This window comes from Pan troglodytes, chromosome 6 (assembly GCF_028858775.2).
Source record: "Pan troglodytes isolate AG18354 chromosome 6, NHGRI_mPanTro3-v2.0_pri, whole genome shotgun sequence".
Classification (NCBI taxonomy): domain Eukaryota; kingdom Metazoa; phylum Chordata; class Mammalia; order Primates; family Hominidae; genus Pan; species Pan troglodytes.
In genome coordinates this window covers 75,735,069-75,747,532 of record NC_072404.2, presented here as the reverse complement: position 1 = coordinate 75,747,532, position 12,464 = coordinate 75,735,069, and the positions used below count along the sequence as shown (strand labels likewise).

Here is a 12,464-nt window from a genome sequence, read left to right as displayed (position 1 = left end):
GGCTGGTATTGTTGTAATACAAGCTGAAGGTGGAAGTGTTGGAGCCTGGAGGACAAACAGCTCACCATCCATTTAAATAAATAGGACCAAAAAGTAACAGAACAGTGGCCACGAGGGGCCCCAACAGAGGAAGAAACCAGGTGAGGTGCGGTATAGTGGACTCGACTGCCTTCTAAATCTCAGTTGTTGGCCGGGTGCAGTGGCTCACGCCTGTAATTCCAGCAAAAGAAAAGCCGAGGCAGGGTGATCACGAGGTCAGGAGTTCAAGACCAGCCTGGCCAACATGGTGAAGCCCTGTCTCTACTAAAAATACAAAAATTAGCTAGGCATGGTGGCATGTGCTGTAGTCCCAGCTACTCGGGAGGCTGAGGCAGGAGAATCGCTTGAACCCGGGAGGCGGAGGTTGCAGTGAGCCGAGATTGTGCCACTGCACTCCAGCCTAGGTAACAGAGCAGGACTCCATCTCAGTCAATCAATCAATCAATCAATCTCAGCGGTTGAACTACCCTTGACATGGTTCAGCTCTGTATCCACACCCAAATCTCATGTCAAATTGTAATTCCCAGTGTTGTGGGAGGGACCTGGTGGGAGGTGATTGGCTCATGGGGGCCGACTTCCCCCTTGCCGTTCTCGTGATATTGAGTGAGCGCTTGTGGGATCTGGTTGTTTAAAAGCGTGCAGCCCTCCCACTTCACTCTCTCTGTCTCTCCTGCTCCAACATGGCCAGATGTGCCTGCTTCCCCTTCGCCTTCTGCCGTGATTGTCAGTTTCCTGAGGCCTCCCCAGCCATGCTTCCTGTACAGCCTGCAGAACTGTGAGTCAATTAAACCTCTTTTCTTCATAAATTACCCAGTTTCTCATAGTTCTTTATAGCAGTGTGAAAACAGACTAATGGCCCTTCTGGTTGAAGGAATGCAGCCATTCTGCTTGTTTGACTATGTCCTTTCTATTCATCTCTATTTCCTGGGAGGTGTTTATCCAAGTGCAATAGGAGGTATTGGTGACCGCACAGTCCCCTCAGTGTTCTGCTAGTAAATAGTTGAAGGTTGATCATTGATCTCCTGCGTTTTCAGTCTGGCATGGAAAAGCCCCCGTGCAACTGGTAAAGATATCAATAAGCACCAGGAGGTATCTAAATCCACCAGGAGCCATAGGCATCACGTCGACGTCCATTTACCAGTCTTCCCTGGCAAGATTCTTCTGAATTGTGCTGCCTTGACCAAAAGAGGTATGGGAGGGGCTGGGCGCAGTGGCTTGTGCCTGTAATCCCAACATTTTGGGAAACCAATTCAGGTGGATCATTAGAGGTCAGGGGTTCAAGACCATCCTGGCCAACATGGTGACATCCCATCTCTACTAAAAATACAATAAGTTAGCTGCGTTTGGTGTTGGGTGTCTGTAATCCCAGCTACTCGAGAGGCTGAGGCAGGATAATCGCTTGAACCTGGGAGGAGGAGGTTGCAGTGAGCTGAGATCGTGCCATCGCACTCCAGCGTGGGCAACAAGAGTGAAACGTCGTCTCAAAAAATAAAACAAAAGTCCGGGCGTGATGGCTCACACCTGTAATCCCAGCACTTTGGGAGGCCAAGACGGGTGGATCACGAGGTCAGGAGTTCAAGACCAGCCTGGCCTAGATGGTGAAACCCTGTCTCTACTAAAAATACAAATATTAGCTGGGCATGGTGGCATGCACCTGTAATCTCAGCTACTCAGAAGTCTGATGCAGGAGAATTGCTAAAACCCAGGAGGGAGAGGTTACATTGAGCCGAGATTGCACCACTGCACTCTAGCCTGGGCGACAGAGCAAGACTCCGTCTCGAAAGAAAGAAAGAGAAAGGAAATTCCCCAGGGAAGTACCTCGGCTTATTTCATAAACAGGTACTGAAGGAAGCAGAGGCATGTGGAGGACTTCCCCAACTCATGCAGCTATTTGGGCCGTGGCACCTGAAATTTATTATTTCAGAGTCACCCCTTTGATGACCTTGGCAGTGAACTGCAGTCATCTGTTTAGGCCTCTCCATGGCCCACGTCTATGCCGGTATTTCTGTTTGTTGCACATTTGATTTCCTTGTTGTTGGCATTTAGAAGGTCCCCCGTTTCCCAGATCACACCATGGGCATGGACCACAGAGACTGCATCTTGTGAGTCTGTAGAAATGGTCAAGGCCTTGTCCTCTCTTAGGTCCAGAGGTCAGGTTAATGCAGATTTTCCCGGCCATCTGTGCTGAAGTCCCTGTGGGGAGGCTCCTGGCTGGTTTCCTGTAGGTAGACAGCTACACGTCCTGCCCTTCATTGGCTTCTTTTCATGAAGCTCCTGCCATCTACAAAACATGTCTCCCTTCTTGAATCACATCTCTGTTATTGAAACTCTAGAAGTCGACCGGGCATGGTGGCTATGCCTATAATCCCAGCATTTTGGGATTGCAAGGCGGGTGGATCACCTGAGGTCAGGAGTTCAAGACCAGCCTGGCCAACATGGCGAAACCCCGTCTCTAATACAAATACAAAAATTAGCCAAGCATGGTGGCCACTGTACTCCAGCCTGGGCGACAGAGCAAGACTCCGTCTCAAAAAAAAAAAAAAAAGAGAAAGAAAGTATCATGCTTTTCTGCATTCTGTGAATTGTTTTAGTGAGTTATCGAACTTGAGGGCATGGTGGGAACCTCCACATTTGCAGCCAGTTGGTGAGAAGTACATGTGGTCTGAGGACACCCAAGCCTGCAGGTGTGTCTAAAGCGAGGGCAGCCTAGTGGGGGCTGGTGGCCTTAACCTGTGGCATTTGAGGTAACATCAGGGAGTTGACATCAGAATTGCATCACATAGGCTGGGTGCGGTGGCTCACGCCTGTAATCGTAGCACTTTGGGAGGCCAAGGCGGGCAGATCATGAGGTCAGGAGATCGAGACCATCCTGGCTAACACAGTGAAACCCCATCTCTACTAAAAATACAAAAAATTAGCCAGGCATGGTGGCGGGCGCCTGTAGTCCCAGCTACTCGGGAGGCTGAGGCAGGAGAATGGCGTGAACCCAGGAGGCGGAGCTTGCATTGAGCCAAGATCACGCCACCGCACTCCAGCCTGGGTGACAGAGCGAGACTCCATCCCCCTCCCCCCCCAGAAAAAAAGATAAAAAACAGAATTGTGTCACACAGGCCAGATGCAGTGGCTCATGCTTATAATCCCAGCAATTTGAAAGGCAAGGTAACAGGATCGCTTGAGCTTGAGTCTGAGGCCGCAGTGAGCTATGACCACACCACTGCACCTCAGTCTGGGTGACAGCGCAAGACCCCAACTCCAAAAAGAAAAGAGAAAAATCACAAAGAATTGCATGGCAGAGTGCCTGTCTTTCACAGCTTTAACTGCTGCAGGAACTTTCTTTTTTTTTTCTTTTGAGAGGGGGTGAGGAGACACAATCTCTGCTAGTGATTCTCCTGCCTCAGCCTCCCAAATAGCTGGGATTATAGGCGTGCACCACCACGCCTGCCTAATTTTTGTATTTTTAGTAGAGACAGGGTTTCTCCATGTTGGCCAGGCTGGTCTCAAACTCCTGCTGGGATCATGGGCGTGAGATGGAGGGGTATTCGAAGGTCGGATGCAAATCCGAGAAGCCAGAGGAAGGGTTTTGGGTGATGCTCCCAGGATGGTGGGCTCCGATGGTATCTTTGGAGGGGGTGTGTCTAGGTCGGCTGGTGTCAGGAGGGTCATTTGTGTGCCAGGCAGAGAACTGTCCCAAAGAGCTGAGAGTAGAGGGGCCAGGAGCTTCAGGGCTGTGGCCAGACTGTGGCCCAGAGCTCAGATCCCAAAGGACCCATAGGAGAGGCAGGGGCCACTCATTCACTCTGCAAGAGACCAGCAGAATCCTGAGGGAGATGCTGACAAATCATAAAAAGACCAAGAATAGCTGGGAGTGGCGGCTCAAGCCTGTGATCCCAGTACTTTGAGAGGTGGAGACAGGAGGATCATGTGAGCCCAACAGTTCGAGAACAACCTGGGCAACATAGTGAGACCCTGTTTCTACAAACATTTCAAAAATTAGTTGAGCGTGGTGGCATGTGCCTACTCCGAGCTCCTCAGGAGGCTGAGGAAAGAAGATTGCTTGAGCCCAGGAATTAGAGGCTGCAATAAGCTATGATCATGCCACTGCACTCCATCCTGGGGAGCAGAGCTAGACTCTGTCTCACAAAAAAAAAATTTGTGGGTGCCAAGACTCAAGACTGTGGGAGCTGGTCGGGCACAGTGGCTGACGTCTATAATCTCAGCACTTTGGGAGGCCAAGGCGGGTGGATCGCCTGAGGTCAGGTGTTCAGGACCAACCTGGCCAAGATGGCAAAACCCCGTTTCTACTAAAAACACAAAAATTAGCCAGGCGTGGTGGTTCATGTCTGTAATCCCAGCTGCTTGGAGGCTGAGGCAGGAGAATCGCTTGAACCCGGGAGGCATCGGCTGCAGTGAGTCAAGATAGAGGCACTGCCCTCCAGCCTGGGCAACAGAGCAAGACTCTGTCTCACAAAAAAAAAAAAAAAAAAAGACTGTAGGAGCATCTGGTGGGAGGTGGTGGAGGGAGAACTGTGGGTTTGGAAGCTGCGCCCTCCCCCCAGCCATGCGTTGGAACAGGAACAGTTACATGGAGAACAACCTTACCTTGTCCGACACCCTCAGATCTTTGTCCCAGGCCAGGAATCTTTTAATGACAGGATCCTCTGTGATTAGAGAGCAGATGTCAGTGTGAGAAGCAGGACAGGGTTTCCGTGGGAGCAGCAGGGCAGCGAGGAGAAGTGTGCCTCCCGGGGGGAAGTCTCAGGATTGTGGCCGCGGGTGAGGTGGATGGGAGAGGGGAGAATGACTTTCACTGGGCAAGGGAGAGAGGCTCCTGCTCTGAGACTCCCCTGAGAAGAGGCCGAAGGAGGCCCTGGGTGTGAGAATCTACAGGATGTAGAGCTGGGAATCAGCCAGGACCCCCTCCAGCAGACACGGAGGGACCACTGCAGAGTCATAGAGGAATTCCCATCATTTCGTCATGAGACAGTCACATCAGGGTGTGACCATGGCCTTGGTATCCCCCACTATGGATGGAGACACTTCGGTTTAGAAAAGTCAGTAAGAGACATTAAGTTTCAGAGGGCACAGCTGAAACCACTTTCTTTGTTTATTGATTTTGTTTTTCTTGGATTTTTATTTTTATTTATTTATTAATTTATTTTGAGACAGAGTCTTGCTCTGTGGGCCAGGCTGGAATGCAGTGGCCTGATCTTGGCTCGCTGCAACCTCTGCCTCCCGGGTTTAAGCGATTCTCCTGTCTCAGCCTCCCGAGTAGCTGGGATTACATGCATGAGCTACTGTGCCCAGCCTTGGTTTTTCTTTTGAGACAGGGTTTTGCTCTGTCACCCAGGCTGGAGTGCAGTGTTGTAGTCATAGCTCACTGCAGCCTCAAAGTCCTGAGTTCAAGCAATCATCTTGCCTCAGCCTCCCAACGTGCTGGGATCTCAGGCAGGAGCCACCGCGCCTGGCCCGAAACCAAGCTTTCTTACCCCAAGCGCTGACCTTTATCAAGTTGACCTAATCCTTTATCATCTCCTAAGTGTCCCTCATGAGTGATCACTTCACATTCCTCCCACATGGAGAGCTCACCCACTGGGCCATATTTTTCCCATTGGAAAAGTGTGGTTATTGGAAGTTTCCTGTTTTTGGAAAGAACAGGATTGGAGGTGCTCTCTGGGGTGTCTTCCTACCAAGCAGCCTGTTGAAGGCCTCGTGGTGCTCAGGGAGCACGAGCGACACTCGCCGTCGCTTCAGCTTCATCTTGAGGCCACACAGCATCTCCGCCACCCAGATCTCCTCAGGCTCAGGGGCGAGCACCTTCCGTAGCTCCTCCTCCGACTCCTCAGATTCGTCCCACCACTCCATCTTCCTTTTCCAGCAAAAGGACCTATGCGGGGGGCTGGGATCTACCCCAGGGGCTGAGTAAAGAAACCAGGCCACGGTGTAATGCTTCTGCAGTTGATCACACTAGAGCCCGACCCAAAACCCCAAACCACTCTCCATCCTCCCCAGCCTCGCAGACTGCTGGCTTCTCCAAGCCATCTTTCCTTCTGTCTGTCTCCTCTGCTGAGCTCCATGTGCCGCTCCTTCTCCTCCCCATTCTCCCGTTTCTCTGTCCTCAGAACACTTCCTCATATCCTTCCCTGGTCCCTGGCTCTCTGAGTCCCTTTTTTTTTTGTTGTTGTTGTTGTTGTTGTTGTTGTTGAGAAACAGTCTTCCTTTGTGGCCTAGGCTGGAGCGTAGTGGTGCGATCTTGGCTCACTGCAACCTCTGCCTCCTGGGTTCCAGTGATTCTCCTGCCTAAGCCTCCCAAGTAGCTGGGATTACAGGTGCCCACCAGAACGCCCAGCTCATTTTTGTGCTTCTAGAAGAGACAGGGTTTCACCATGTTGGCCAGGCTGGTCTCCAACTCCTGGCCTCAAGTGATCTGCCTGCCTGGCCTCCCAAAGTGCTGGGATTACAGGTGTGAGCCACTGCACCCTGCCTCAGTACCTCCATTCTTCCCACACACCCTCCTCACATGCTCCTTCCTGACTTCTGGGCCCTTCCTTCCTTCTTTTTTTTTTTTTTTTTTGAGACAGCGTCTTACTCTCTCACCCAGAATGGAATGCAGTGGCGCTATCTTGGCTCAAAGCAACCTCTTCCACCTGGGTTCAAGCGATTATCCTGTCTCAGCCTCCTGAGTAGCTGGGATAACAGGCATGCCTGGCTAATTTTTGTATTGTTAGTATAAATGAGGTTTCGCTATATTGGTCTGGTTGGTCTCGAACAACTGACCTCAAGTGATCCACCCATCTCAGCCTCCCAAAGTAATGGGATTACAGGCATGAGCTACCACACCCGGCCTTCGTTTTTCTTTTGACACAGGGTTTTGCTCTGTCACCCAGGCTGGAGTGCAGTGGTGCAGTCATAGCTCACTGCAGCCTCAAAGTCCTGAGTTCAAGCAATCCTCTTGCCTCAGCCTCCCAACGTGCTAGGATCTCAGGCGTGAGCCACTGCACCTGGCCCGAAACCAAGCTTTCTCATCCCAAGCGCCAAACTTTATCAAGTCTAGCCTAGTCCTCTATCGTCTCCTAAGTGTCCCTCATGAGTGATCACTTCTGAGTCCTCCTGCGTGGAGAGCTCACCCACTGGGGGCGTATCTTTCCCATTGGAAAAGTGTGGTTATTGGAAGTTTCCTCTTTTTAGAAAGAACAGGATTGGAGGTGCTCTCTGGGGTGTCCTCCTACCAAGCTGACTGTTGAAGTCCTTGTGGTGCTCAGGGAGGAAGGGTGACACTTGCTGTTGCTTCAGCTTCATCGTGAGCCCACACATCGTCTCCACTACCCAGGTCTCCTCAGGCTCAGGGGCGGGCTCCTTCTCCGGCTCCTCCGCAGATTCATCTGACCACTCCCTCTTCCTTTTCCAGCCAAGGGACCTACATGGGGGGCTGGGATCTACCCCAGGGGCTGAGTAAAGAAACCAGGCCACCGTGTAATGCTTCTGCATCTGATCACCTTAGACCCCGACCCCAAACCCCAAACCACTCTCCATCCTCCCCAGACTTGCAGACTGCTTTCTTCTCTAAGCCATCTTTCTGATTTTCTCCTCTGCTCAACCCCATGTGCCGCTCCTTCCCCTCCCCATTCTTCTCTCTCTCTGTCCTCCGAACACTGCTTCATGTCCTTCCCTGGTCCCTGGCTCTCTGAGTCCCTCCTTTTTTGTTTTGTTTTGTTTTGACACAGAATCTTGCTTTGTCACCCAGGCTGGAGTGTAGTGGTGCAATCTCAGCTCACCGCAACATCCATCTCCTGGATTCCACTTATTCTTCTGCCTCAGCCACTCAGGTAGCTGGGATTACAGGTGCCTGCCATAATGCCCAGCTCAATTTTGTACTTTTAGTAGAGACAGGGTTTCACCATGTTGGCCAGGCTGGTCTCAAACTCCTGGCCTCAAGTGATCCGCCTGCCTTGGCCTCCCAAAGTTCTGGGATTACAGGTGTGAGCCACCGCACCCAGCCTGAATTTCTCCATTCTTCCCACACAGCCTCCTCAGGTTCTCCTTCCTGACCGCTGACCCTTCTTTTCTTTTCTTTTCTTTTCTTTTTTCTGGAGTGCAGTAGTGTGATCTCAGCTCACTGCAACCTCTTCCTCCCAGTCTCAAGTGATTCTCCTGTCTCAGCCTCCTGAGTAGCTGGGATTACAGGTGTGCACCACTACCACTTGGCTAATTTTTATACTTTTAGTAGAGATGAGGTTTCACCATATTGGCCAGGCTGGCCTTCAACTCCTGACCTCAGGTGATCCACCCGCCTCGGCCTCCCAAAGTGCTGGGGTTACAGGCGTGAGCCACCGCACCCGGCCCCCTTCCTTCGTCTTAGTCAATCCTATCCCACCTCTTCTTCCACCAGTCCCCTCACCTGATGGTCCCAACGCTTCATCATCCACCACCTCCTGGAGGGGGTACCCCGAGGTGCTCTGCTGGGGACTCTGCTCATTCTGGGGGTGCGGTTGACGGCTGGTCATGATCTTTGCCGTAATCTGTCCCCTCTTACGGAACCTAGTCTCCGTTCTGTCCATGGCCTTCTTCTGGACACTGCTCGGATCCAGAAGAGTATGTTATCAATTCTCAAGCCTAGGAGAAGTCAGGAGTGGAGAACAGCTCTGAGAAGATACTGTTGTCCAACTGATCTCCAGGCACCACGGAGTCCGGTCCCTCCAATCAGGAAGGTCGGAATCTCTGATGTCATGGCTCATGCCAACCTGGCAACCAGTTTGAAAAAAAACACTTGTAACTGCCATTCTGATCTCTTGTCCTGGAGATCCTGGGTGAATGGTATCTCCTGCCACTGTCCCAACCTCAGACCATTGTCCAAAAGCATCTTCAGGGACTCCACATCCCTCTGTTCCCTGTCCCAGCAGAGGCTTTGTCCTCTCCACTCAAAGCCTGAAGCATGTTGGGGTCTCTTCGTCTCTGTACATGCCCATTTCAGAGTCCAGTCTGGTGGGAGAGGGAACAGAGTGGGAAAGAAAACTAGGGTAAGCAGAAACGATGAAACCTTATAAGAGTGAGATTATCATGTACAAGAGTGAGATTATCATGTACAAGAGATCCCAGGAATACTGACTTGATGAAAAAGTCACATGAGAGCACTCAGTTTGGCAGAGCTTTTCTGCCGAATGTTTACTCACATTCACTGTCCGAGATTCTGTACTGGGGGTACACACGTCCTCTGCCCTAAGGCAATTTTGAGTCCAAGAGACATTTTGAGGCCTAAAAATCATAGGAAACTGCCCCTGAGCTCACACATATTTCCAATGGTGTCCCCAATTTCAGGGAATCCATGGATTACCTAAGCCAGACCCTCCAGTTCGGCTAAGAAACTCTAGTCTGTATATCAAGTTTTGTATCATATGTATTGCTCTGAACTCAGAAATTTCCCTACCATTTATGGATTCTATGAATAAAATATCACATGTACAAAAAGACTAAGTCAAAAATTTCAGCTGTGCACAGTGGCTCATGCTTGTAATCCCAGCACTTTGGGTGGCCAAGGGAGGAAGATTGCCTGAGGCCAGCAGTTCAAGACCAGTATAGGCAACATAGCAAGAGCCCATCTCTAAAAAAACCAAACCAAACCAAATTAGCCAGGTGTGGTGGCTGGCACCTGTGTTCCAACTACTTGGGAGACTCATGTGACAGGAAGATCACTTGAGCCCAGGAGTTAGAAGCTGCAGTGAGCCATGATCTTGCCCCTGCACTCCAGTCTGGGCAACACAGCAAGATATTGTGTCAAAAAAATTTTTTTTAATAAAAAATAAAAGAGTTACATGACATTCAGAGACCATCCAAAAAACCTGTGGGTTCCCGGCTGGGCTCAGTGGCTCATGCCTGTAATCCCAGCACTTTGGGAGGCCAAAGTGGGTGGATCACTTGAGGTCAGGAGTTTGAGACCAGCCTGGACAACATGGTGAAACCCCATCTCTACTAAAAATACAAAAAATTAGCCAGGCATGGTGGTGGATGCCTGTAATCGCAGCTACTCAGGAGAGGGCGCTGGAGAATCACTTGAACTCATAGTGCGCAGGTTGCAGGGAGCCAAGATCGCACCATTGTGCTCCAGCCTGGGCAACAAGAGCAAAACTCCATCTCAAAAAAAATAAAGAACCCGCGAGTGAGTTCCCACACGTTTTCCTAATGGGCTGCTGTTTTCCTAGGAGTCTCTTGCTCATAGAAAAGGCACAAACTGAAAGAGGAAGCATTCATGACGCTTTAAACCGTCAGAGCTGGGTGGGTCCTCCTACAACAAAATAGTTTGCTCTCTCTCTCCTAGTTAACAGGCACAAACTGAAAGAGGAAGCATTCATGACGCTTTAAACCGTCAGAGCTGGGTGGGTCCTCCTACAACAAAATAGTTTGCTCTCTCTCTCCTAGTTAACAGGCTTTCAAATATTAGAAGATCAATGTTCTGACCCCATTAAAATTTCTCTTTTGTGGAATGAAAAGCTCTGATTTAACTCATCTTCAAGCCTGGTTTGCATATTCCTCTCTCTTCCGGCCACCTTGTCTAGACACACTACACTGAGGCCGTGCCCATCGTAAATGTTATTGATATGTTGTCAAAAAATTGGCAAACCAGGCGCGGTGGCTCATGCCTGTAATCCTACCACTTTAAGAAGCAGAGGCAGACAGATCACCAGAGGTCAGAAGTTCGAGACCAGCCTGTCCAACATGTTTAAATCCGTCTCTACTAAAAATACAGAAAAAATGAGCTGGGCGTGGGGGTGTACATCTGTAATCCCAGCTACTTGGGAGGCTGAGGCAGGAGAATCGCTTGAACCTGGAAGGCGGAGGTTGCAGTGAGCCGAGATTGCATCACTGCAGTCCAGCCTGGGTGACAGAGCGAGACACCATCGCAAAAAAAAAAAAAAAAAAAAAAAAAAAAAATGGCTAAAATACTTTTCTTTTCTTTTTTTGGAGACAGAGTCTCACTCTGTCGCCCAGGCTGGCACGTTTATGGCTCACTGCAGCCTCAAACTCCTGTGCTCAAGTGATCCTCCCACTTCAGCCTCCCAAGTAGCTGGGAGTATAGTCATATGCCACAATGCCCAGCGGATTTTTTAATTTTTAGTAGAGACAGGTTTCTCTATGTTGCCCAGGCTGGTCTTGAACTGGGCTGAAGTGATCCTCTTCTTTAACCTCCCAGTGTTGGGATTATAGGCATGAGCCACCACGGCTGGCCTAGAATACTTTTCTAAAGATAAATTTCTATTCTCTATTTGTTTATGTAATTCATGCAGGAAAGACAGTTTCTAAAATATTGAGTAGGCTTTTAAGCAGGAGGGTATTTTGTTTTGTTACCATCATGAGCTCATGGGTTTAAACAGATAGTAAATATTTCAGTACATAGAAGTTGTGATTCTTTTTGAAAATTAAGTGGTTCCATCTTTGGCCAGACAGAATCCCTTTAAGTTGGTTTCTGAGTCCTTTTGAAATATATTTGATATATATGATAGCAAATATATACATATATGTTTTTAATAGCAAATATATACATATATATTTGATAGCATTATTTTCTATTTAGCATTTTATTTTGAAATAATTTCAGATTTTCAGAAAAATTGCAAGGATTTTACAAAGAAATCCCAGATACTTCCTTTTGTTCAGATACTTCATTCTTAACATTTTCCCACATTAATCATTTATATGCCTATATACGTATGTGTATATATATATATATATATATATATTCTGAACTATTTGAGAGTGGGTATAATGTGTCATGCCTCTTTACCCTATAAAGTTTTAGATTAGAGCTCATAAAATCAAGAATATTCTATTAAATATCCATAGCACAGTAATTGAATTCAGGAAATTTATCATTGATTTAATACTTTTATCTAAACTATAGTTCATTTTCCAGTTTTGCCAATTTCCCAATAATTTCCTTTATAGCAATTTTTAATTTTTGGTAGAAGATTCAGTCTAGGACTGTTAATTGCCTTTAGTTTTCATGCTTTTTAAGTCTGTTTAATACGGATTTGTTCCTCAGTGCCATTATAACATTTGAAGAATACAGGCCAGTGATTTTATAGAAGTCTTTAAATTTAGGTTTCCCTGATGTTTCTTCATGATTAGATTTAGACTGTGAATTTTTGTCTGGAATGCTACATGGAACCTCTTAAATTTATGGCTCAGAACAGGATCTGTCTTGGGAAAATTCTGTGCATGCCTGAGAAGATGGCTTGTTCTGCTCTGGTTGGGTGGAGTGTTTGATAAGTGTTAATGAGATCAAGTTGGTTGGTTGTGTTGTTCAGGTGTACTATATCCTTGTTGATTGTGTGCCCACTTGTATCAATTGTGGGGGAGAGGGGATTGAAATCTGCTGCAGTTGTGGTTCTGTTTCTCTTTGCAATTTTACCACTTTTTGCTTTATGTGTTATGTT

At 48.4% G+C, this 12,464-nt stretch overlaps 2 protein-coding genes across 2 annotated transcripts in view; one reads left to right on the top strand and one right to left on the bottom strand.

The window, feature by feature from the left end:
• The window catches only part of LOC134810622 (DNA mismatch repair protein MutL-like), a 30,651-nt gene that overhangs the window by 12,637 nt on the left and 5,550 nt on the right, over window positions 1–12,464 (top strand). The window lies entirely within an intron of this gene.
• On the bottom strand, window positions 4,337–9,228 carry LOC134807025 (speedy protein E2-like). Its single transcript, XM_063814380.1, has 4 exons — window positions 8,435–9,228; window positions 7,266–7,484; window positions 5,727–5,954; window positions 4,337–4,697 (listed from the first exon to the last, which is right to left on the bottom strand). The coding sequence occupies exons 1-4, from the start codon at window positions 8,592–8,594 to the stop codon at window positions 4,618–4,620; spliced, it is 687 nt and encodes a 228-aa protein (XP_063670450.1). The 5' UTR covers window positions 8,595–9,228; the 3' UTR covers window positions 4,337–4,617.

Excerpts from the sequence above, each read along its gene's own strand:
- LOC134807025 (XM_063814380.1), bottom strand. The coding sequence starts at position 8,594 with ATGGACAGAACGGAGACTAGGTTCCGTAAGAGGGGACAGATTACGGCA. Across the intron at positions 5,955-7,265 it reads GGACTTCAACAGTCAGCTTG|CCCCTGGGGTAGATCCCAGC; the intron begins GTAGGAGGACAC and ends TTCTTTACTCAG. Across the intron at positions 4,698-5,726 it reads GGCCTTCAACAGGCTGCTTG|AGGATCCTGTCATTAAAAGA; the intron begins GTAGGAAGACAC and ends CTCTAATCACAG.